Raw genomic sequence first — 25,213 nt, forward strand, 5'->3', positions numbered from 1 at the left:
TTGACACTTTTCAGTCAGTGTAAAGAATGTCATTTGGCTGTTTCTACACCACATAGCCAAATAAACTACTCTTGTGTTGTGCTATCACCTCCTCATAGCTCTGAAGGCCTGCTAAACTAGCATATTTAGCAAATTACAGGCAAAGTGATTATTTTATTAAACAATCTCACCTCTAACACTCTTTTAGTAGCTGTTCTGCAGCTTTCAATTGCATCACACAAGCCTCCTCAGCAGATAGAGAATTGACCAGATGTCATGTGATGCAACTGAAAGCTCCAGTATGGCCACTGAGTGGATGTGTACTGGATATTCAAAAGAAAGATTTTCAGTGGTGAGTAAATCAAAAGGTGCAGTTCTACATATGTATGTATATATATGTAGGGTATATATATATATATATATATATATATATATATATATATATATAATTGTTATTATAATAATGATAATAATGATAATAATAACTTAGTGGAGAACAAAGTAAAAAGTTAATTAATGTAACAATAATGAAACAGGGTAAAAAACAATACTGCAGTACAAGGTACATTTGAATATAATCAAATAATATACCAATATGCCATTGCCAGTCCACTATAATCATTAAATATACAGTAGGCTATGAAAAAATCTATTGTGATGCAAAAAGGACAGTGTAGGTTGGATTTTTTGAAAGCTTCTGCTCTATTAGAGCTATTTATCCGTGTACATAGTTGTTGCTGAATGCAATTGCACATTTAATTTCAGTTACTCTTATTTTTTTATAGTAGCATTAGCCTATATTCATTAGGCCTAAATTATTTTAAAACAAGGCAACCTAATGTTCTCATTCAGTCATTTGCAAGTTTATTTCTGAAAAAATGATCAGTCATGACGTGTGAGAATCACTGTTTTTTTTAAAACTTCTGGAGGACAAAGTATGTACAGGGAGGGAGGGGGACATTACTGTACATCACAGCATGCGTTATCCAGTTGTATTCCAGAAAAAAAAAAGGCAATCATGAGCCATTATGTAGGCTGGCCAGTTCATCCCTGCCTGCAGGTACTGGGGTAGTTTTTCCATTTTTGAAAAGTATATTCAACAGGCTGCTTGTGAAGGCTGGAACATGCTCCTCCTGGCTACATGTAAACAAATGTGTACTTGTAGCCTACTGTCAGAAATCATGAATCAATCAATCAGCTCATTGGCACCTCTGTGAGCCTCTCCCATAACACCTTTCTCCACGTACTGTAGGTCTGCACATATATTTATATTAATCTTTGTAAAGTTATTTCCAGCCTGGGTTGGGAGGTTTGTTTTCATGCCCTAATACTGTTTGTAATTGGCCAGGTGGAGCCTAATTTAAAGTCTCTCACCAGTCAAAAACTTGTTTAAATTTTTGTTCCTTCAGCTGGATATTTGAGCTTCACAGTGCAGAATGATACATACACAGAGTTTGACACTTAAACCCTGTTTTCACATTCATTTGCTAAAGATGGAAAGTTTATCTGTGCTCACCTTAAATCTGAGTATAAGGCGTGTGTCTATGAGCAGCAACCATGGTCTAGTATGCAACTTTAACAAATGCGATGTGAAAACTTGAACCCTTCCATGCACATACACTGAGAATAGACTATTCAGTAAAGTAGAAGACATCTTGTGTCTAGTAGTTAGACTTTTGAAACAAAAAATACTTTTATAATCATAGATTCTAAATTGTTCAATAAAGGAGGGAAGAAGCAGATTAATTAGTTGAGTATTGTTATGCATCTTAAAACATGTCTGGAGGGGAACTTTAAAGACCATACAACAAGATTTACTAGGTATAAGAAGCTAGTCAGGTGTATTTGTATAGCTCAATATCATTGTGTCAATGGACGCACAACCAAAATGGTTTCTGACCTTACTCAGATTTCTAACAAATAAAACAAAACAAAACAAAGAAAACAACTAAGAAAAGGGCAGAAACTTTGGGAAAGGCAGTTCAAAGAGAGCCACCTCTGATGTCTGGAGATATAACATAAATTGAAGGGGGGGGGAAGGCAGATTACAACAAAAGAATATTATAATAGATAATATTAGAACACAGTCCAGCAGTGGGATTATAATAAGTCCACTGAGGTCTGTCAATATAACAAGACCATTTATAATAAGCCCAATTAAATAAGTTCAAAGAAATAACTGTGTGTAAATAAGTTCAACAGCCTTTCTTCCCATTGCTCATAGTGAAAGTGGGTGAAGCAGGTAGGAGGATGTGTGCGGGGTATGAGGAGGGTGTGGGGGATGAGGTCAGTGGGGCAGGGGAAGGTATAGCTTGAAAAACCACATATGAGGTAGAGTAGGAAAGGAGTAAAGACTTTAGACCAAACTGAAACAAGAAACGACTCCCCTCCTCATTATTTCAATTAACCCTTCCAATACCCACTGTGTTTTCTCTAAACTTGTTGACCAAAAACAAATGCACTAATTCACTTGGAGTGAGTTTTCAGCCTTGGCTAATGCCTCTGTGATCCTCTGTGGCTCTGAGGTCTGTGTTTGCTTCCTGATGCCTCCACTTCATTAGCTCTGACATTCCGCGCTGTGGCTGCTAATGACCGAGTCATGCCGGAGCTGCAGATAGCTAATTTAGCCTTCCTTCCTAGTCCAGATCCAAAGCACGATAGTTTGGATTCACTCATCATTTACATTCTCTTCAATAAACTAATGCAGTTATGTAATTTATCTGAGATCCGGTTACTTCTGGAGATAAGTTTGACTGTTTTACTGTTTTGTTTACCTCTTCTGCAGCCAGCTATACATTTATCTGTTTGTGAGTCGATTGAAATAAGGAAACAGTGTAGATGTAACTATCTACATGGGCACTGGAAAACAAGCATGGGGTCAAATTATTACAAAACATAGTATAATAATGAAATGGTTGATTAGTCTTTACTTCAGCTAAAGAGAAAAACAGGTTGCCACGCCACGGCTAAAGTATCAATCCAGTTAAAGACTAAAGTTACATAGATTGGATTTTAGCTTTAAATAGAGGAAATGGTTGACAATATCTCACAGTTAATATAGCCAGTTGAGCTACCCAATACCATCAACATTGTTTATAGGCCTAGAGCTGACAATTAAACATTAAAGCTGATGTATTTCCAAGACTGACATGGCTCTAGTGATAGCAATGTTGGACAGTTGCTCATTCCAATTAAATATCTCTACCACTATTGGGATCTCTAGATTTTTTCTGAATGCATTGATATATATGACTAGACGCTAAATAATGCAGAAGCAGCAGAAAAAAGTTGACAAATATGAACAGCTGACATAAGCCTGTTGTCCGAGATTATTAAATCCAATGTCAATGGTTATTGTGTTACATTGTGAATGCACAGTATTAAATAACCCTGACATGACCAACTCTGCAGACATACAACTGTTGAGAGATTTCCAGTCAGTGACACTCTAATGTGGTAAACATGGGAATGTGAGCATAAATCATGATACCATGCTTTCATGGTTATTGTCAGCGTTGGTGGCACCACTGTTATCCTGAGTATTCATTTCTGCTTTTCCTGAAGAAGAACCAACAAGCCCTCCAAATTAAATGACAGACCATGTGACTCCAGAAAGACACGAAAATTACCACCTATTGGTAGTAAAAAAAAATTACTACCTATTGGTAGTATTTTGCAGGACATTATTTTCCTTTACTTACCAAAACCATTACAAATCACTGTTAAAAAATAATGATGTTTTATGATGTGATAATGCTGTGGTTAAGATCTGGTTAGGTTTAGGCACAAAAAACACTTGGTTAGGTTAAGGGAAAGATCATGGTTTGGGTTAAAATGATCACTTTGTTAAGGTTAGAGAAACGTTGTGTGGATTAAAGTTACGACTTCCTTGAAGTTCCGCAACCTTCATCATCATGGCTATAATAATAACCACAGGGTTAATGTCAGGATGTCACGATTGTAGTTACGTTTTTTTTTTAATTGTCCTGAATCATGGTTGGAAACAGGAAATGAACAGTCTCCTGTGGCAAAGTCCACTGTTGGGTTACAGCCTACCACCACCCTGCCCCTACCAACATATGTCAACATATACAGTATAGACGTCTCAATTGACATCTCAACTGTGCCATTGCTCCAGGTCATAATTACTTTGGCCACTAGATGGCATTTGCCGTTTTTCTTGGGAGGACAGTTTCAGAAGAAGGCGTTATAGCCAAATGTGTGTTTGTTTTCACAACCATCTTTATGATTTTATGCTTCTATATTATGAGTCCTTTGTTTTTATGTAACCCAGGAAGTATTGATACCTTTTGTTAGTGGCAGATCCCTTTCCTCATTTTGATTATTTCTCGCGTCCTTACTTTTATTTCCACATTTGCTTTGTAGTGTCACTTCTGCTTCATCTCTGACAGGTAACATGTTTTGTGTTCTTTTCAGCCTTGAGAGGCTATAAGACATGACTCAAACACATTACAGTTTGTTTTGATGATGCAACATCAGGCTGGCTGTTTAGCATTCAGCTGAGAGCTGTGCCTCTGCCATATACCCAGTTAATTAATGGGATATTTGTGATCAGCGTATAAAGAGAATCAGCAGAGAAAACTATAATAGGGATTAGATTTAGTTGGTCTATCATGTGCATGTTAACTCACTTGTCTTTCCTCAGCTTAAAAACATACACTTCCAACATAGTCCCATCTCAATCATTTTTTTTTTATTTTTTATGTACTGTATGTATTTTACAACACCACCTGTCCTCAGCTGATTTCATTAAGAAATAAGTACACAAGTAAATAACTAAACAATAATTTGACCCCAGAATAAAGCAAAAGCAAGTTGTTATGTAAACATTAATTTCCATTAACCAGATGGTGACATAGTACAAAAACACAATAAAAACACTAAAGACCAAAACATCTACACTACATGACACCAGTTATTTGGCCGTCAATTTTCATTACCTGGAACTTGCTGTGGATAGATAATCTATCACAGTAAACTTTTAGTCTACTTGAGGTTTGGTAAATGCTATGACTATTTGCAGTCATGCAGTTGTTTGCAAGTAATATTTTCAAAACACTGCTGGATTCAAGGACACTACAACAGCCCAGAATTGATTGAGCACTGTGTTGTCAAGCTGTGATCTTGGAAAGTCATATCGAATATACAAAAACTAATCAAGTTTGACACTGTGTAAAGACAGTGTGAATCTGTTGACTTGCATTTAGGCCATTTTACAACAGCTGTTAAAGTCAAACATACATTCATGTAAAATTAATACTTCTTCCAAACTTGGGTACAGACCAAGAAACCTGTGTCTATCTGAAATTCTGAGAGCAGAGCAGTGGGGCTGGAGGAAGAGTTAAGTGGTACAACTCTTTTTGGCAGCAACTCTCAACCCTGACGACCTTGAACACACCATCAGAAAGATGGTGTGTTCAAGGCATTTCTATAAGTTGGCATTTCTATAAGTTTAGGGGACTTGCAATAATAAACAGATTAAAAAAAGTAAATATAATGACTTTTAGTGAAGCTCAAGGATGAGTCAAGCTCCAAAAATGCTGGATCCTAGACTTCCCATCATGCAGCTCAATAGCAGCTTTCATGAGACCCTCCCTACCTGGTAAATATTTTTCAAACTCCACATCACACAACATATTGTCCTCTCTTGCAGTAGCCTGCAGTCATGGAGGGTAATTTGCAAGTAAATTCAATCTACTCAAAGGGCACTGGCAGGTCCCCTTCACTAAAAAGGGGGAGAGAAATTTCAGTGTTTATAACTCCCTCTGGTTTGTACTCCACTGTAATGCCAAAATGCTCTTGCAACTTTCAGTGGCTAATGAATCGTGCTGTTCCTGGTCTTAGTGGTTGTGTGGTGTATCTGGATGATGTAGTGGTGTATTCAGACACCTGGGAAGTACAAGTCCAGCATATACATGCTGTATTCGAGTAGTTTGTGTCACACATTACAAGATCTTTTCCCAGAAGGAATCCTTGATGAGTCTGTCTGGTCTCCAAACTACGTTTTGTCATGAAAACACACGTGAGATGTGACACAGGAAATGACGCAATACTATGCATATAGATAAAGGCAAATAAGGTAAATCAATATTTTTGCAATGAAAATGTAGCTGCCTGCTTGTATTGTGGTTTGGCAAGGATGAAAAGGTTACAAATACTGAAAAGCTTGTGTGTATGCCAGTGTATTCTGATAGAAACTATATTAATATCCCCCACACCACCACCACCACCTATACAAATAGATGCATGATAAGACAGAGTTCAGGGAGCTGCTGCAGATGACAGAAGAGGAGTTTACTCTTAAGTTTGTAATTAGTTGAGTTTTTACATTTTTTTGGTTCCTTTTAGCAGAGTAACCAGGTCTCTATGACATGTTTATTTGATTTTCATCCCTCTTTCAAAAGCACAGGTGTAACACTCTCCATGAGGGTTTTGTTCTGTTTGCACAGTTTCTTGGCAGACTTGTACCTTTTTAGCAGTTTTTAATATATATATTCAAATAACTTGAGGGTAAACCTTGAAAAAAGCTCTGCTGTGATGCAACCTGGCTGAAGCTCCACAGAGTCAACAAGAGGAAGAGTCGAATAATGTGATGTCAGCATGGCAGGCAGCAGGTCACGTCCTCAGGCAGAATCACACCAGACCTGCTCATGCCTCAGCGCCATGCCACACGCTGCCGCCTATGAGCCCAATGAGATTATTTCAGGGTTTATTTATCAGGGTTAATTTTTAATTTTCAAGTCATGCACCACCTTGATTTTCTTCTTGGGTGTATCGAGATGAGGAGGAGGAGAAATCAGCACTGCGGTTTCCTTATGGGAGTTTCCTTATGGGTGGCTGGCATTAAGTCAAGCCCAGAAATGTTCCTGCGGTGAGTCGTGGTTATTTATGGTCTGATCTGATTGGACGTAATATCAGGACTTACACATTGTTGCACAGAGGAGGAGAGGGGGTGTACATGCACACACTGGCACGGTTGAGTGCATGCTGAAAGTGTGTGTGTGTGTGTGTGTGTGTGTGTGTGTGTGTGTGTGTGTGTGTGTGTGTGTGTGTGCATGGGTGCATGTGTGTGTGTCTGTGTGAACATCTCGAAAATGACATCCAATCTGAAACATTCACGTTTCTTCCAAACACCCTGCAATGAGGAGACACACACACACACTCTCACTGCCCTGCTACACTTTATTAACTTTTCAGATAGTTTAAGACAATAGCAGCAACTGGAGAGATCTGTTGAGAAATTTGGTACAGAATCATTCCTATAAAAATGCTGTTTAAATAATTCGCTTATACTAATCAAGTAGTCCACTTACAATGTTCATTTTGGGTCTTTTCATACATGAAAACATGAAAAAAAAATTAAAACTACAGTAATTCTATTTTACTCCCATGATACATGTATGATATGCAATAAGCATCTGCGGCACCATTATCAGGCATTGCAGCGTTTGTGCAGAGGTGTGGCTGTGGGCATGTTTACTTGTAACTGCAGTGAAACAATCAGAAAATAACATTTTATTCCTCTCATTCACTGGCTTTCTCGTTACCACTGCTCTCTCTCCTCATCCACTCTCTAGCTTGTTCGACCACTGCTTCTCACTCTCTCTCTCTCTCTCTCTCTCAAACAAAGAGAAATGTCCTCCCCTCTTCCTAGTAATGTTTTTGTCCTCCCTCATGGCAGGGTTACAGCTCTAATCAGATTGTGATTGGCCACTGTAGTGTGACATATTGCACTTCTCCAAAAGTTGTACTAGTTCAACTTTCTCACTGCGGGCCCCTGCGGCCCCCACCCCCACAGATTAAACGCACAACCCGTTTGCTTCCGGCTGGTTACCTGAAGCTGGTGTTGTGTGCATGTTGAAATCATGATGGGAAAAATTTCAGTGAAAAACGTAGTCTCCTTGAAGCTTATGACAAACTGCCAAAAACAAGCCAACGAGATGCAGCAGTAAAACAACAAGTGTTTGAAACAACTGTTCTGTATTTTGAAACAGTCAATAAAATTCAGTAAATACTGAAGTTGCCCATTTCATTACTTTATATTCATGTAATAAATATGCAAATGTCAATTAGATGGTAATCTGCATGAGAAATTAAGAAAAAGAAAAAATTGGTAATAATCATCTGCTTATAGTGATCAATTTGACCCAGACAGACGTGATCACTGTAAGCTGTTTCCACTGTATTTACAATTCAAGTTAAAGTAGGTAAAATGTGATTGATAATATCACATTAATTCTTCATTGTCTTTAATGTGTTATAGAAAAATGTTTATGGTGACATTGCTAAAGAGCATAACACAGCTGGTGGATTCAACATCATAAATACCTACTCCTGCACAACTGAAAGATTTCTACCACAGGGTGCAGCAAGCAAGGTAGATAGCAGGCTGAGCTCATTTTGGGTGTTGTTGGTGCAGTAGGATGCTAACCGGTTAGCAAGGGTTCTCCCTGTGTCTGTATGTTTCTTCTATTAAAAAATGTTTTTTAATCCTGCCACCTTTCTCACATCCTCACAGCTGGCCAATCGCAGTGTGAAGAAGGCGTGATTGTTGGTATCGGAAAGTTAAAGAAATTATTGTACACAGCCTTCCCAATTCTGACATCAGACAGGTGTGGGGGGGGGGGGGCAGAGGTTTCCGAAGCTGTTTGACCATCCTGCAAGCGATTCTGGCACCATGAATGTAAGTGTGAATGGTTGTCTGTCAGGCCTGTAACAGAGGTGTGCCTCTTCTCACCCAATATGAGCTGGAATAGACTGCAGGCCCCTGTGACTCTGAACAGGAAATGTGTATAAATAACTGATGGATGGATTATGATGCGTTCATGCTGTTCATTTCAATAGTGGTGAAATATGAGCACTCTTGTTTGAGTATACAAAGCGCTTCACATACACATGCAAAATTGAAACAGATAGATTAATAAAATAGACAAACATGACACAGAGAGAAATCAACTAAAATGAAATAAAACAGGACATGGGAACAAGAGGTGAGGTCTATAGAAAGAGTTGCCAATATAAATGGGTTTTGAGGCGTTGTTTAAAACAGTCCAAGGATTCAGCCGATCTAACAGATTGTGGAAGATGATTCCACAGAGTTGGGGCTAAGAAGAAAGTGCGGTCACTTTTTGATTTGCGGTTTGAGTGGGGGATAGATAGAAGATTTTAGGATTGAAGGTCATGAAGTGGAATGGGGAACAAGGAGCTCAGAAGTGTAGCTAGGGGCGAGGTCATGGAGTGCTTCATATGTAATCAGCAGGATCTTGTAGTTTATTCTGAATTTTAGAGGAAGCAAATGGAGGGATGCAAGAAGAGGGGTAATGTGGGACCTACAGCTAGTTCTGGTTAGAAGTCTAGCTGCTGTATTTTGGATGAACTGTAAACGTTTTGAAGTAGACTGACTGAGGCAGGTGTAGAGAGAGTTACAGTAGTCTAACCTGGAGAAAATGAATGTGTGGATTAATTGTTCAAGAACAGTAGGGGTCAATATAGGTCTTATTTTTGCAATATTTCTCAAGTGAAGAAAACAGGACTGGACGAGTTTATTAATATGATGGTCAGATGGCATATACTGGTCAAAGATGATACTGAGATTCCTAGCAGTGGATTTAATGTTCGGGTGAAGTCGGCCAATAAACTGAGTTGCAGCAGTGACAATTTTTACATTTCTGGATTGTTGGAGGAGATAACAGGTGTACATCAAATACAACAGTTTTATGGTCAGAGGCAAATCATATTCAAGGAGTTAAGAGGCATGTCCAGAGTCAAAACTAAATCAAGAGTGTGTCCACGGTTATGAGTAGGTCCAGAGACGTGCTGCACAAGGTTAAAAGAATTGCAGATGTTTAAAAAGTCTAGGGCAAATGAGTTAGATGGGTTGTCAATATGGATGTTAAAATCACCGACTATTATAGCCCTGTCAAATTTGACCACAAGAGAGGACAACAATTCTGAGAATTCATCTAGAAAACTGACAACTGAATTAGGTGGTCGATAAATGGTTACACAGTACACTGGGTTGTCACACACCATTTTAAATTAAAGAATTTTGAAACTGTTAAAGGAGCCAAAACTGAATGGAGTACAAGTAAAGTTATTCTTAAAAATAGTTGCAATGCCGCCATCATGGCCTGTTAGTCTAGGAGCATTCACAGCACTGTAGCTGGGTGGGCAGAGCTCCACTAGGGGGGCGCATTTCCCTGGTTTAAGCCAGGTCTCAGTGTGGAACAGGAAATCAAGATTGCTGGCTGTGATTAGGTCATTGAGAATGAAAGATTTGTTAGACACTGACTGCGTGTTTAAAGGAGCGAAGACAACAGAATTGAGTGGCTGAACTGAATTGGAGTTACTGTGGCAAACTGTAATTAAGTTATCAAACCAAGCAGTTGATAACACAGGATGCTTAAGATGGTTAGTATTTGATCTAGTTGTGATCCTAACAGGGATACTATATGAGTCCATGGAGGAACAGTCAGATGGATTGACTGTGAGTCAGGCGACAAGATAGCAAAGTCAGTTCAATGTTGGTCGATAACAGGTGAGAGCCTTCCAGGGAGGGGTGGAGGCCATCATGTTTAAACAGCTGCATAATGGCCTTCATCATGTAAACGTAATTGTTGTCTTCAAACAGTGCCCATAGCCCATTCAAATAATTGTTTTCCTGCAAATGCATGCACACCTTTTGAAAGCAGGAGTTGTGTGAGGACAAAATCAAATGTATCAATATATCTTCTACAGCTCATGTTTCTTAAATGGTAAATAGACTGAATTTATAAATTATACCAAAATACTTTGCAATGTGCCTCCTGTGTTACCTTAAACACAGAAGAATGACACCAATTAGTCCCACACAGAGAGGTTTACATATTTGAAAGTGATAGAGGAACAAAATTAAGAATCTACAGCTATACTTTGAACTAATGCTAACCTCAGCATGCTAACATGCTCATAATGACAATGTTAACATGCTGATATTTAGCAGGTACCACATTTACCATGTTCACCATATCAGTTTAGTTCTGTTCTGTCATTTGCTAAGTGGAGTAATCAGTGGCGTTCTGCGTTGTGTTGATTAGAAAGGAAGATGCCATTACACCAGGATCTCTATGTGGATGACCATTGTTTATTCTGAAAGAGACGAACAGTAAAGCTGGACCTCCATGTAAATGTTACTGCCTGCTCAAGTGAGAAGGGTCAACCTTCAGTTTTGCAGTCCTACATGACACACCCACTTTACTATATGACACCCCCACTTTACTACATGACACACACTCCCTGATGTTGTCACCATAACGGTATGCTACACAACACACACCCCTGACCCTTAACCCTAACCATCCCCCTCCTCATGCCTACACCTAACCAAGTGGGTGTGTCATGTAGTAAAGTGGGTGTGTCGTGCAGATATTGTAAGTCTGCAGATAGACCTATGTGGTCTAAAAGAAATGTGCAGGCAAAACGAGTTAGATGAGTTTGCCGCAACTTTCAGATAACAGCACTCAACTTTTATAAACAAATAGTTTTACGTTCCTGTATGCTGAAACCTATATATTGATATTTGAAGACAGACATTATAGCATTGTTGGAAAATATACATATATACACAACAAACTATGAGGAATAATAGGATGGATTAGGATAATGAATGGGTGAAAAAAAGACACCCACCTCTCCAGGACAGGAGAATTGTACAAAAGGGGAGAGAGGAAGGGAGCAAGAGGAATTTATAGTGGGGACCACAGAAGAAGAAATAAAGGAAGAGGGGCTCTAAACTTCAACCTAACATCTACACAGTATACACATTCTGGGTTTGGAGGTCTTCCTTGGCAAGTGTTAATTATAATTAGAGAGAGTTTGTGTAATTATATGAGCAAGAGGTTATGGTATGTATAACCCTGTTACATTAGCATTAATCACAAAATACAGTTTAGGCTGATGTGAATGTGTTACCCAAACCAATGTATTGGACAAACTAACATTTTAACCTGATGAAAAGTCAGAGGATCACCAAAGTTATTACAATTCATCCTGAGGGGAACATGAATTTAAAAAAAAAAAAACCTTGCGGTGATGCTAGAGGTCAGGGGACCACCAAAGTCCATGAATGTCCATACAAAATTCCACAGCAACCAACAGTTGTTTAAGTGTAGACCAAAGTGATCCAGTAACTGACTGACAGACAAACACTGCCAATCATGCTGCTAGCATGGCTAACAAAAAACTCCACTGGTATTGGTCCACACGAATAGTTTAGTCATCAGAATCAATATTGGGAAAGAGAAGGTTGCGTTGGAGCATTCCTTCCAGAATCATTACTATAATACATGAAGATAAGGTATAAAATTAAAGAGAAAGACAGGGATGGAAGAGGGTCAAAGAGGAAGTGAAAATTGAAGAGGAGGACAGAGATGGAGAGAACAAGGGAAAGAGGGAAGGATGTAGGAAACAGGAAATATGTTGCACAGGTGTGAAACTGTTTGAATGTAAAGCTCTATTTGCAAGATAAACACAGCTTTAAACATGATCATGAATTTCCAGCATTACTTGTTGAACATGAACATGACAAATATTGATTCACTGGAGTGGAAACGTCTTCTGACATAAACCACATTCATTACAAACCATTTCCTGCGAGGCTTGTTTTCACTTTTCCGCTCAATGAAGTCTGAAGGAAGACATCTGCGTCACTCAGCACTGAAGCCTTGTTTTTTTATTTACTTCCTGCTGGAGAGTTAACCTGAGTTTATTTGAACAAATGATCTCAAGAGAGAAAACAGAAAAATACAAACAGAGGAGAATGAAGACGAACCATCAACATGTTGAAACCACGTCTTCATGTTCTTAAATGCTTACATTCATTCAGCTTTAAAGTTAAATATAGCATGTTGACCCTGTACAACATTCACAATATTTAAAAAGTATAAAGAGTTTACTAATTCCCAAACCACTGAAAAATGATCTTCCATAGGCTGCTGATATACTGCAGAACAAATCAGTTTTGTAAGTTCACGTTACGCAATATTTTTGTGTTTTGAGTTTCTGTAAGTGATGTATTTCTTATATTTTCATTCATTTTGCTTTATTTGTTTGTCTTCCCATTATGTCCACTACAGAATCTTGAGGAGCAAACTTGAAGATGTGTCCTGAAGTAATTTGCTTAAAGGGGACTTTTTTTTTTGTGATGTTCTGTTATTTGTTATGTTGGATGGTCAAAGTTCCAAAATTTGAGGTTAATGTATGTAGAAATGCTCCCTGCAAGTCAAAATCCAGGGCTTTCTCTACCTTACCAATGAGATGATGTCAATGCATCGCACATGCCCATAAACAGCTGTCCATTTCAGTAGCCTTTGTTGCTAAGGTTGTTGCTAAGGTTTTTCCATGTGTTGTTTGTGCTGTCCACTCTACTATTTCAATTTGGATTTCGGCTTGAACATGTGCAGACGTTTTTGAGAAGTTGACATTTCAAGTAAAGAACAAGAAAAAGAAGTTAAATCCTGCTACAGTCTTTTGTTTCATGGTTTGTTGACATAGCCTTCGCAGCCAGTGGATATCTGCCTCTGAGAGCTGGCCAATCAGAATAAAGTGGGCTCATTGGGAGGGGGGTCTTAAAGAGACAGGAGCTAAAACAGCCTGTTTTAGACAGAGGCTGAACTGAGGGGCTAGGTAAAGGGCCAGTATGAGATAAATAAGGAGTTTTTGAACTGTAATGCAGATATTTCAGTGGAGCCCCAGGTTGAAAATATAGACCTGGAAATATGTGTAATATGTTCCCTTAAAAAAAAAAAAACACATTCTTTTCAAACAGTGATTTCGACTGCTAAGACTCATTGCAGCTGTTGCTGTATGCTACCAAAGTAATCATTTAATCCTTGATATAATGATGAGTGGTTCACATTTTATCGTCAAATTCAGCAGCAGAGATTTGTTTATCTTTGAATATGGACATAACAATACTACATTATGACTAAATAAAACAGTATTGTTATTGTTATTATTATCTCTTCCAGGCAGTTGCAGTGTTGATCTCACTGCTGCTGATCAGCAATTCTGCAACATCTTTGATTTAAGATCATTTATAGTGACTCTATTGGAAGGGACCCATATCTTTCTAACAATCAATCATGGTTTGTTATTTTACACCCACCTGATATTTTTTCCCAACTCATAAATGCTTTCACTCAAAGCCTGTTTGGTACAGTTCAAATGAATTATGGTGTGTTTAGTTCGGCTCATTAATGCTGATGTGAAAGCTGTCAATCAAAGTCCAATGCAGACTAAACAACCACACTGAGAGCCTGAGACAGAGGAACATAAACACATCAGGTTCAGTAAAGTGCAGCATTACATGCTGCCAGTAAGAATTTGATTCCCCCACAAGGGGCCATGTAGCTCTGATTATAGTACAGGACTTGAAAGTAACCTTTTCACCATCGCCACAAAGTGTCCCAAAGCATATTGTTGTATGTTAGTTGACAGACTTGGTTACAAGCGCTATCATTGTTCCATAGCAGCCACACTGACAAGGCTGTCTACAGATGTGTCTGCAGACATTTTTTGTTTATCAGCCTCATGAGCACAGGCATTGGCCAATGCCTATTATCTCAATGCCAGGTATCAGCCTGATTGATTGGCCGACTGATTAATTGGTTGACCACTACTCCTAACATCTGACGGGCTGATCAGGGAACATAAAAACTCAGAGTCAACTGATCTGCCAACCTTTCTTCTGCCCTCCAAATTGGTGGAACAAAAGCCAGGCAATGACAATGCTTCTATGTTATCTGTGGAAACTTGCGGTATCATACTGTAGTGCAGTTTGTTTATTGTGTATTTATTTGGATCCCCATTAGCTGTTACCAGCACCACAGCTACTCCTCCTGGAATCCATATTTTCAGTTTTTCTACATATGCTCTCTCCCCCTGTGGTTCATGTATGGTGGGTCTGCATGGTCTGTGTGCAGCACAGCTTTAGTGTTGGTTTTACAAGCATATCTATGTATGTGTATGTTAGTGAAAGAGTGTGCATCATTACTCATTGTCTTAGGTGTGTCAGGCTAGCATGTCATTATGTATTGCATTTAATTCACTGCCTTAGACCCAACTGCTAATACCAGATTGTTCTGGATGGTTCTTCTAAAACAGAGAATGCACTGGAGCTCTTGTGCATCGGTCCTAGTACAAATACTCCCTCACCCTCTTGTGATATGATGTGATGTAGCAAAAGATCTGAATGGAAAACGGTGACCGGATGACAAAAGTTTATGGTGGGGACAAGACAAGCATAAAATGAGAAAATATTCATGGTAAAATTAGTTTTTAGTTAAATAAAGTAATAAATTATTAAAATTCTTTTGAAGTTGTTGGGGAGGATGAGCGACTAGCATTTCACCCTTCACTGTAGAAAATCCTACTTAGAGTGGCTGTGAGGAGATAAAATAAACTCATATTTAAGGTAGTGACTTGTTCAAGCATGCTAAAGTTCATTGTCATTGGATTTAGATCAATCTATGTATACATAGACTCATGCAGTAACCAAAATAACATTTCTCCTATAGTCCATGGTGCTCAAAGGATAGTTCTGAAGAGAACTGCACCCCCATCCAGACAAGATAAATCCCTGTTGGAAATGTTTTATTTTCAATGTTCTTCTGGTGACAAATTTTCTGTTTTTCTGGCTGATTAATAAAGCGACAAACTCTGCATGTAGTAGCAAACAGATGTGTGTGTGTGTGTGAGGTGGTTGGATCAGCTGGTGTGTCGGTTGATCTCCCTCCAGTTACTGGATGAGCCACTGTAACACTCCCACTGGGAAACACTGGGCCGTCTGTCTGCCTGCACACACAAACATGCACACACTCGCAGATATAGACACACATACAGAACATAGACATAAACAAACACATTGACAGACAGAGCATATACTGTACTGATCTGTGTTTACACACCAGACCGTACATACTCTCATACACACACATATACATGTATATGTGCTTTGACAAAAACACACACAATCACTTGAGCTCAGTCTGTCAGCCTGTTCTGACTGAAAGATGGTTCATGTTTACTGTAATTCAAATGACTGGAAACACATTTGGTTACTTATTAGTATTTGATTATTTTAAATGTATTTCAGAGAACTCAAGACGGTCAGATTTGTTAACTGAACCTTGCAAATTCCAGTTTGATTGACTTAGTTTTGGTGATTGGATGTGGATAGCTGGTACCCCCATGGAGAAACTCAAACCCTGTAAAAACTTGAGAAAAACATGTTTCCTCATTTTTCTTCAATAGCTGACTGTGTAGAGACAGGCATGAAACAGAGAGAGAGGTATGACATGCAACACAGGTCAACAGCTGGAATTAAAGTGGGGGTGTTACAGTTATGATATACAGGGTTGGGAGGGTTATTTTTAAAATGTAATTCAATACAATTACCAATTACCAGTCAGTAACCTAATCCAAGTATCACAACATTAAAGTCACGTAACTTGATTACTCTCCGTTACTTTTGAATTACTTCAATTCCAAATATGCAAATAAAGACAAGAGGAAAGAAATTTCAATGAGATGACTTTTACTCAATTCTGTAAGACAACAGAACAATCAATGGCTGTTTAAATGCAGGTCCAGAGCCAGTGTGTGTTTCAATGTTCAGCCAGCAGATGACAGCAGTCAGAGATGTATTTATTTTAAACTATCACTTGACAACCTGAACCGAGTGCTGACTCCAATGGAGCACGTCTTCTCATTTTATTACTATGTTAGTTACTATCGGTGTGACAGCAGGCAGTGTGTGTGTGGATTTTGAAAAGTACTCTATAACTAAAGATTATTATTATTAATAAAGACATGTTATTATCTCAACTGTGATCTCAAATATGCTTAAAATAAAGGTGATTATCTTCTTGAACAAAATGTGTGGAAATGTTTGTCTTCTTTCACTACAGAGCTGATTTTCTTAAATCATCAAAAAAAAAAGTTTCTTTTGGAAATTACCTTTTTATCGAGAAGATTCAGCCCATAAAAACTTTGTGTGCATCTAAGCAAACCCTTCTTGCAGCAGGAGAATGTTTACTCAGTTCCTTATTTTTCTAGTATTTTGCACCTTCACACTTCCTCTGGGTACTGACCATTGAAAAGAATCACTGTTTCTACAAAATGATTGCAGTGTAAAAAAAAAAGCACTTTACGAGTTACAGTGAAAGATGGCAACTGAGCGGCAAGTGAATCAAGAGTTTTGAGTCCAGATTGATCGTCTGAATTGTTTCAATCAATTTTCAGGCTGCAGCATTTCTCTGTTGCATTTTGAAATCAAACCCTGAAAGTCTTCATCTCCTCTCTTTTCCCCTTCATCTCTTTTGTGTTTAAAGTGTCTCCCTCCCCTCTGCTTTTATCTTCTCTCCCTCTTCTATCAAGGTTGTTTTCTTCCCTATATTGTGATTTTACTATCCATGTTATTTCATGTTTCAAGAGCAGAGAGTTGCCATCAGGGAGAAAGGGAAGAAGACCAAAGAAACAGAGAAAAACTAGCTCTTGTGTTCAGGGGGATTATCTGAAGAACACAGTGAAACTCAAATGATGCTCTTATCAACAATGTCACCTCGCCAAATAACATTCGATCAGCTGGATATGAAGCAGATAGCAGTTTAAGGCCAAGAAATGATCATTTCTGTCTCTTTGTTTCTTCCTGTCTCCCTACCTCTGGAAGAAAGAGGTAGGCTGTCATAACCTTCAGGCTGTCACAGTACAACTGGAATAATAAATATAATAAATAAATAATAAATAGGAATTTGGGCTGAGGAAACAAAGTTATAGGCATCATATTACATCACCACCTGTGAGTTTATGACTCAAGACAGACCTATTTCCTGGCCTAGAAGCTATAGATAAGGAAAATTTAGGAATGAGATTGGTATTGGAGAGGCTGTTGACTAGGAGGTGGAGTCAAAACTGCACTTTCCTCCCACACTGTGACAGACAGACAAATGGAAAAATAGAGTTTTAGCCCCAGACTTAGTGGACACTTTGACACTTTTCATTGTGAGCATTTTTGACAGACTGTACCTGCCCTGCTGCTAGCTGCTGGAATCCACTGGAAAAAAGACACACCAAGAATGTGAATGTTTGGGAGATTTTATGTGGATAAAAAGCATTTTTCAGCAAATAAAGAATGAAATGATTGTGAGAACAATGTAATTTGTGTGTTGGTAATGTTGGTCTAGGACTAATAACAGTTCAACAATCACAATAAGGCTATTAAAAAAAAAATTTAAAAATCTTTTTAGATCTTATAACCTAAATGCAGTTTGTTATTCTAATCTTATCTATATCCAGTCTTGAAAAATAAAGGAACTGTTTCAACTGCAGCAACTCTTCCATGGATCCATCTTAATGAGCACATTTTTCAGTCACACAGAATTTATTTTAAGATTAAAGATATGTCACCAAGCAAATGTCAGACATTCATATTTGTACAAACAGAGTCATAAAAACTGGCATTTTGGTTTCGAACAGTTAAGTCAGAGCCTGTCCTCATGAGAAAAACTTGTCTGTCAGGTGTTAAAGTGGATGGTTGGATCATCAAAGTGTGCGACTTTTAACTCTGGGGACTTTGCTGTTTGCGTCTCTTTTCCTTCCAGCAGTCAACTATGGTGTCTTTAAATAATTACCACCATCTTTTCATAACCTTAACCAGGTAGTTTTACCCTAAATCTAACCAAACCAGATAGAAAAAATGCTCCTATTAGTCATTTTGGAAGGCAATGACAAACAACATCTAGTTTAGAGATGATGCCATTTACTCTCAATGAGCAAGACATAGCTTCAGTGGAGTGCAGAAACAGTAAAGAATGAATTATGAAACCAAACAATAAAAGAAATGACATCCTTTAAAGCACCTTCACAGTCATGGTTCACCCACACAGGTGTACAGTGTAGATGAATGTAAATACAGATTGAGCCTTTTGATCTAATGGGCTCTCCATAGTTGTATATAATACTTGTAAGACAGCCTTTATCTGTTTTTTGGGATTTTTTTGCTTCCCATTATTATAATCCCACCCACCCACTCTGTCATGGAATGACTATGTACTGACACACAGCTCACCAGCGCAGTGTTATTGTCACAGTTAAATTATTCAAATCACAGCAGTTTACATTGTATGAAATTAATTTTGTTGCATTATTTAGTTGTGTGATCACAGATTTGTGAACAGGATTTATACTGAGCCACTGCAGCACTGATGAAATGTCAACATGTTTTGACAAGAAGAGTGTTGCTCAAAAGAACAAGAAAGCAGGAAAGGAGGTTATTAAGCCCTCTCCCCTTCACACATACAAACACTGTTTCTATATTAGTATCCAATTAATATGTTTTAACATCCTGCATGTCTATTTGTCACGCAATCTGTGTACATCTGCTAAATCATTGGTATATATTTACAAAGGACATCAAATGTACTTCAGAACGATTCCATGGTACTTGTACTTAACTCAAGTAGTTTATTTCCATTTCATGCTTCTTTATACAACATTTATCTGATGGCTTTAAGGGCTGTTTATATTGTGGATAATATTTAAAATATGAAACCTTCAATGATTTCATAAAACATGATACATTGTTTCAAATTAAACTACATAACAGTAGATTCAGTAGTTAAATTGGCTCCACCTCCACCAACATTAAAGGGGCACTATACCAATTTGTTTGTAGCTCAGCCTGTGAAACAGTTCAAGCCTGTGTTACAAACTGGGGATGTGGAGTTTGAGAGGTATTTGTGTTTACCAGGCAGAGAGGGTCTAATGAAAGGTGAAATCAAGGTGCATATTCCTAAATAAATCTGTGCCTGACCAAATTACCAAACAAGTTGAAAAGGGGTTCTCAGTGCATCCTCCAGCAGTATGAAGCTGAATCAGGTGCTTCTCAGAACAAGGACAGCTTACTTCCAAGAGAAAAAAGTCTTTGTCTATTTAGTCTCTGATGAAGATACAGTAGTCTTGAAACACTGGTCTGTTTACACTATTAAAGACTGCAAATCAATCAGTGTTCTCCAGCCCCATTAAGTCCCAGATACCATTAAGTTGTCAGTAGGGGCTCCCATAATAATAATATTAATAATAATAAACTTTATTTGTATAGCACCTTTCAAGCAAAATGTAGCTCAAAGTGCTTCACATTAAAGAGATAAAAAGCAAAAGACAGACATTAAGAACATTAAACAGGAAACATGCATAGATTAAAGGGACGCAAACAAGAAAAACAGTGCTTTGCATTAAAAAAAAGAAAAGAACAACTTATAAATTCTTATGTAAAGCACAAAATCAATCAATGAAATAATATAAAAATGTCTTAAAATGCAATAAAATGTCTTAAAGATGGTAGGATATGGTGCATAAGAAATGGTGTGATATGGTGCTATAGAAAGGCTTTTTGGGTAAGGTGTTGCATAATTTGGGACCATAATTGAAGAGAGCTGCATCTCCAGTTTTCTTTTGGGTAGGGTTATGGGTATCTACCAAGGCTGCAGTAGAAGATCTAAGGGCTCATGAAGGAACATAAAGCAACAGGGAGTCTGTGATGTAGGTCAGCCCTAACACATTGAGAGCTTTACAAACAGCAGGAAGGACTTTGAAATCGATTGTGGAAGACACAGGGAGCCAGTGTAGTCCAGCCAAGACTGGAGTGATGTGTTTTCTGTTTTTGTTAGTAGTCTAGCAGCAGAGTTCTGAATAAGGTGTAATCTTTCAATGGACTTTTTAGGAAGGCCCCTAAAGTCCAACCTACTTGCGATAAAAGCATGAATTAGTTTTTCAGCATCTTGCTGAGTTAGGAATGGTTGAACCTTGGCAATATTTCTGAGGTGAAAGAATGCTGTTTTGGTTACTTTGTTTATATGGGACTTAGTCTTTTAAAGAGCTCAACCCTTTTTGCTTTAGGGCCAATTAATAAGATTTCTGTCTGCTCTTTGTTTAATTTTAAAAAGTTATTACTCATCCATTTATTGATTGCAGACATACAGGCAGTCGGGGAGTTTAAAGCATCTGGATCGCTTGGTTCAACAGATATGCACAACTGTGTTTTGTCTCATTGACACATGTTCTCCAAGACTAATGAAAAATTTCCTTCCTGTAATGTATGTCCGGAACCAGTTTAAAACACACTCTGTGAAGCCAACCCAGCTCTCGAGGCAATTTATTATTTATTAGCATCAGTGCTAAGTGTCAGATCACTAATTATCTTAGTGAGAGCAGTTTTTCAATTGATTTCAATTCAATTTTATTTATATAGTGCCAAATCACAACAAAAGTCATCTCAAGGCATTTTTCACACACAGCTGGTCTAGACAATACTCTTTCATTTACAGAGACCCAACAATTCCCCCATGAGCATGCCCTTGGCAACAGCAGTAAGGAAAAACTCCCCTTTAACAGGAAGAAACCTCAAAAAGAACCTGGCTCCACAATCTAAGTTAGGTTTCTTCAGTAGAAGTTTCACAACAGCAGTTTTGAAGTTATAAGGAAAAACTCCCAAGGGATGTATTAATAATATTTATGACCATGTTTGATATACTATTTAAGATCTTCTTAATGAGTGCAGAAAGAAGATGGTCAAGGGAACAGTTGGTTGCCTTAACCCTTGACCCTAGCTCAAAAATGATGTGGCCCTGCTTACAAAGAGTTTGTTGATAATACTACTGTACTTCAATTTAAGTATTATTTTAAGCAAACTTGTAATGGAGCAATTTAAATTTGTTGCATTACTTCCACTACTGCAGAAAATCAACCAGCTTTCCTCTCACCAACATGGAAACAACCACAAATATATACATGAATCACAGAGAGTGTTGTGGGTTTGTAAATTTCTCCTAATGTCTCTGTTGTTGGTCTGTTTCCTTCCTCTCTGCAGGGATCTCGATGCCAATTCCTGTGCTGGGACTCAGGGACCACTCCAAGGTCTTCAAAGATGGCAGCTGCCTGCTGACAGATAACAACTTTGTGCTGGTCGGCTCCTTCGTGGCCTTCTTCGTCCCTCTCACCATCATGGTCATCACCTACTTCCTGACCATCAATGCCCTGCAGAATGAAGCCACCCTCTGCTTGGACCAGCTGGTCCCACGGCCCAAATGGAGCACAACATTTACGTTGAGCTTCCTACCACAAACCTCACTCTCCTCTGAGAAACTGTTAAGGCGCTCAATAAGCCGTGAGGCCGGCGGCAGAGGGAGTAGCGGTGGCCTTGCAGGCGACCGTGGTAGTGTCTCTGGCTCGCTGTTTGGCCGCCGCACCATGCAGTCAATCAGCAATGAGCAGAAGGCATCTAAGGTCCTCGGGGTGGTATTTTTTCTCTTTGTGGTCATGTGGTGTCCATTTTTCATTACCAATGTGCTGGTGGTGGTGTGTGACCCGGCGGTGTGTGACGCAAGACTCATGGGAGGCCTTCTTAATGTTTTTGTCTGGGTTGGATACCTGTCATCCGCAGTCAATCCACTGGTCTACACACTGTTTAATAAAACATACCGCGCAGCATTCCTACGCTATGTTCGCTGCCAGTACCAGCCGGAGAAAAAGCCTCTTCAGCTCATCCTTGTGAACACTATCCCACCGCTGGCTTACAGCTCCACCCAGCTTCCCCTGGGCGACATCAGGAAGTTACGAAATGGAGCAGCGCACTCTAGTGGCGAAGTGAAGGAATTCTCTTTACCTGGGCAGAAAACAGAGAAGTGTAGACCAGACAAAAGCCATGGAGACAAAGATGAGAGCTGTGTGTGAGTGTGGCTGGCAGAGCTCCTCTAAAACTGAGATAAAACCCTGCTTCAAGGTTGATTCTGTGCAAGTCATGGGTTAGATACAATTTTAACTTCTGCTGTCACATCATAGTTGGAAGAGAAGGGTTCAAGGTCCAGTGTCAAGGTGCCACAGACAAAGTGCCTCCCGGTAAGGAATTTAGAAATACAGTCATGAGTACTGCAACTCATCAAGAAAATAGAGAATAACGTATAAACCTATGCATTTCAGTGCATTTTCAGAGCAACTTTAGAGGGTTTTCCCCAATTCCTATCCTCAAATTCATCCAGTGTCTTATCCCTGCCTTGTCAGCAGGGTCTGAATCAGTTGAATGAGGTTTGTGAGTTCCTGCTTACAACAAAACAAACTTCTACCCAAACTGTCAACCAGTGCTTGTTCATGGATTAAAATCACCAAAGTCTAATTTTTTTTGGTCTCAGTGCTGTTCCAGAGCCTTGTTCCTCACTGCCAGAAATGAAATTAGTCTGGGAAAATATATCATTTTATTTTTCACTTAATCTTTTTTAAAGATGTTGAGTCTATCAATGTCTTTCAGTCTGAGAGTTAAATGAGACAGATGAAAAAGAAGGACTGCCCATATAAATGATGTCACACACTCTTGGGCATGTTCCCACGACAAAAAGTGACATTATTTACCCATTTTATAACTAACTCTTTGGACATAAGGGTAAAAATAATTTGCAGATTCTTCACAATATTACAACTTCCAGTTCCGCTTCAGTGACCTCAGCTACCCCTTAATTTCGGCTTCTTGGGATCAGCCAGGTGGCCTCTACCTCCCATCATACCTTTTGGTGGATCAGCAGGGATTAAGCTGGATTTCTTGCCACCTTACCAGATGTTAGTGTTGGGGAGGGAGAGCCTGGATGAGCCTCACACACCGGGACTCCAGACACTTGCAGAGGTCAGATAAAGCTGCCAAAAAGGGAAGGAAAACCTCATGCTGCTTCTGAGGTGTTTTCTGTTGACAATAACAACATGGAGATGAAAGCAGATGCCAATGAGGTACTGATGTTAGAGAGAGACAACATACATAAATCTATATTTGTAGTGTGTATAAATGTATATGATTGTTGAGTTTGAAAATTTTATTTACAAGAGAGAGGAAAATTATTGTTATTAATATGATGATGTAAGGATGTAAGATGAGTTGAGCAAATGAAGTAGATTTAACTGCAGGTGTATCCATTGTAAAAGTCACACTTCTTATTCTGTTCTTGTTGTGAAGGACAGAGGATGGATTAATGCATGAGGGTGGGCTTGTACCATGGATGTATTATCAAGGTGTGTTCAGACCAGAGATGAAGATACGAGACTTGACATGGATTTGGTTCAAAAAACAGCTCTAGCTCTGACTGAATGCTAAGTGAATTTTAAATGCTGTCCGAAGGCAAATAAAGTCAAAAGAAAACTTTGAGCAAATGACACAAATTTGCTCTAGGTGGAGCAAAAATGCATTTGTGTGAGTTGACAATATTTCATCTCACTCAACCCACACACAGGCTAATTGACTATTGACATCTGTACTGTTAGTTCACTGGCTCTTTGTGGTGAATTAACTTTTTTTTTTTGCATGATTTAAAGGTTCCTTGTGGAGTTTTCTTGTAAACAAACAAAAATTATGTTGACATTCAGTGTTATTCACTAAAACACACTGAGGTCTAACAAACATGTTGAGTGCATCTTCCTCCAAAACATTTGCAAAGGTAATTTTATATTTTATATTGTGCATTATTTACATCCATGTTTGTTTGTTAGGACTCTTCTTCCCTGCCTTTGTTAGCACATCGCTAAGTTTTTTTTTTGCATGTTACCGCCACCAACTGTACAACAATGGAATAGCGTGCTTGTGCACATGCAAGATACAAACAAAATGGGGACCCACCCATAGAATCATTGCTTCATAACACTACTAATGGTCAAAAACTCTACAGGATACCTTTAAACAGGATGAAAATTTGCTCAGCATTCAATCTGAAAATATCTTAAAAATGGGTACAGTGTTTCAAGATAGCACACATTCATTCCAACAAAAGTTGCTAACCTAGCATTTACACAAAGACAGGTACTTCTCCTTCTGGTTTCTTTATTTTCTTTTTGTTTTCTCTCTTTCACTTTGTAGAGCTTAGTACACATCCGCATGCACATACAGCATGTTAATTCGAGACCACTGTATTGGCACACATAGCATCCCAACACACAGGACACCGGCAAAAAAAAAAAAAATCAGGATCATCCAGCAAAAAATAACCAACCTAAACTGTCATTTACAAATCATTTACAATGTTAGGTAATAAAATACATGCAAGCACACATTCCTGGTAGATTGTGATGTGAAAGGAGTCATTTTGCTGGTTACCTAACTAAAATGATTGTCACCATGATAACAGTGTTGTAAAAGCCTTCCTCA

At 38.6% G+C, this 25,213-nt stretch overlaps 1 protein-coding gene across 3 annotated transcripts in view; it reads left to right on the plus strand.

The window, feature by feature from the left end:
- The window catches only part of htr2aa (5-hydroxytryptamine (serotonin) receptor 2A, genome duplicate a), a 53,116-nt gene extending 28,629 nt beyond the window's left edge, over window positions 1-24,487 (plus strand). For all 3 annotated transcript variants that reach the window (XM_042425574.1, XM_042425573.1, XM_042425575.1), the window contains one exon: window positions 21,905-24,487. In XM_042425574.1, coding sequence (XP_042281508.1) covers window positions 21,905-22,767 — 863 coding nt within the window. In that variant the 3' untranslated portion in view covers window positions 22,768-24,487. The remainder of the gene's footprint in view (window positions 1-21,904) is intronic.
- The last annotated feature ends 726 nt before the right edge of the window (window positions 24,488-25,213 follow it).

Source organism: Thunnus maccoyii, chromosome 11, assembly GCF_910596095.1.
Source record: "Thunnus maccoyii chromosome 11, fThuMac1.1, whole genome shotgun sequence".
Taxonomy (NCBI): Eukaryota; Metazoa; Chordata; class Actinopteri; order Scombriformes; family Scombridae; genus Thunnus; species Thunnus maccoyii.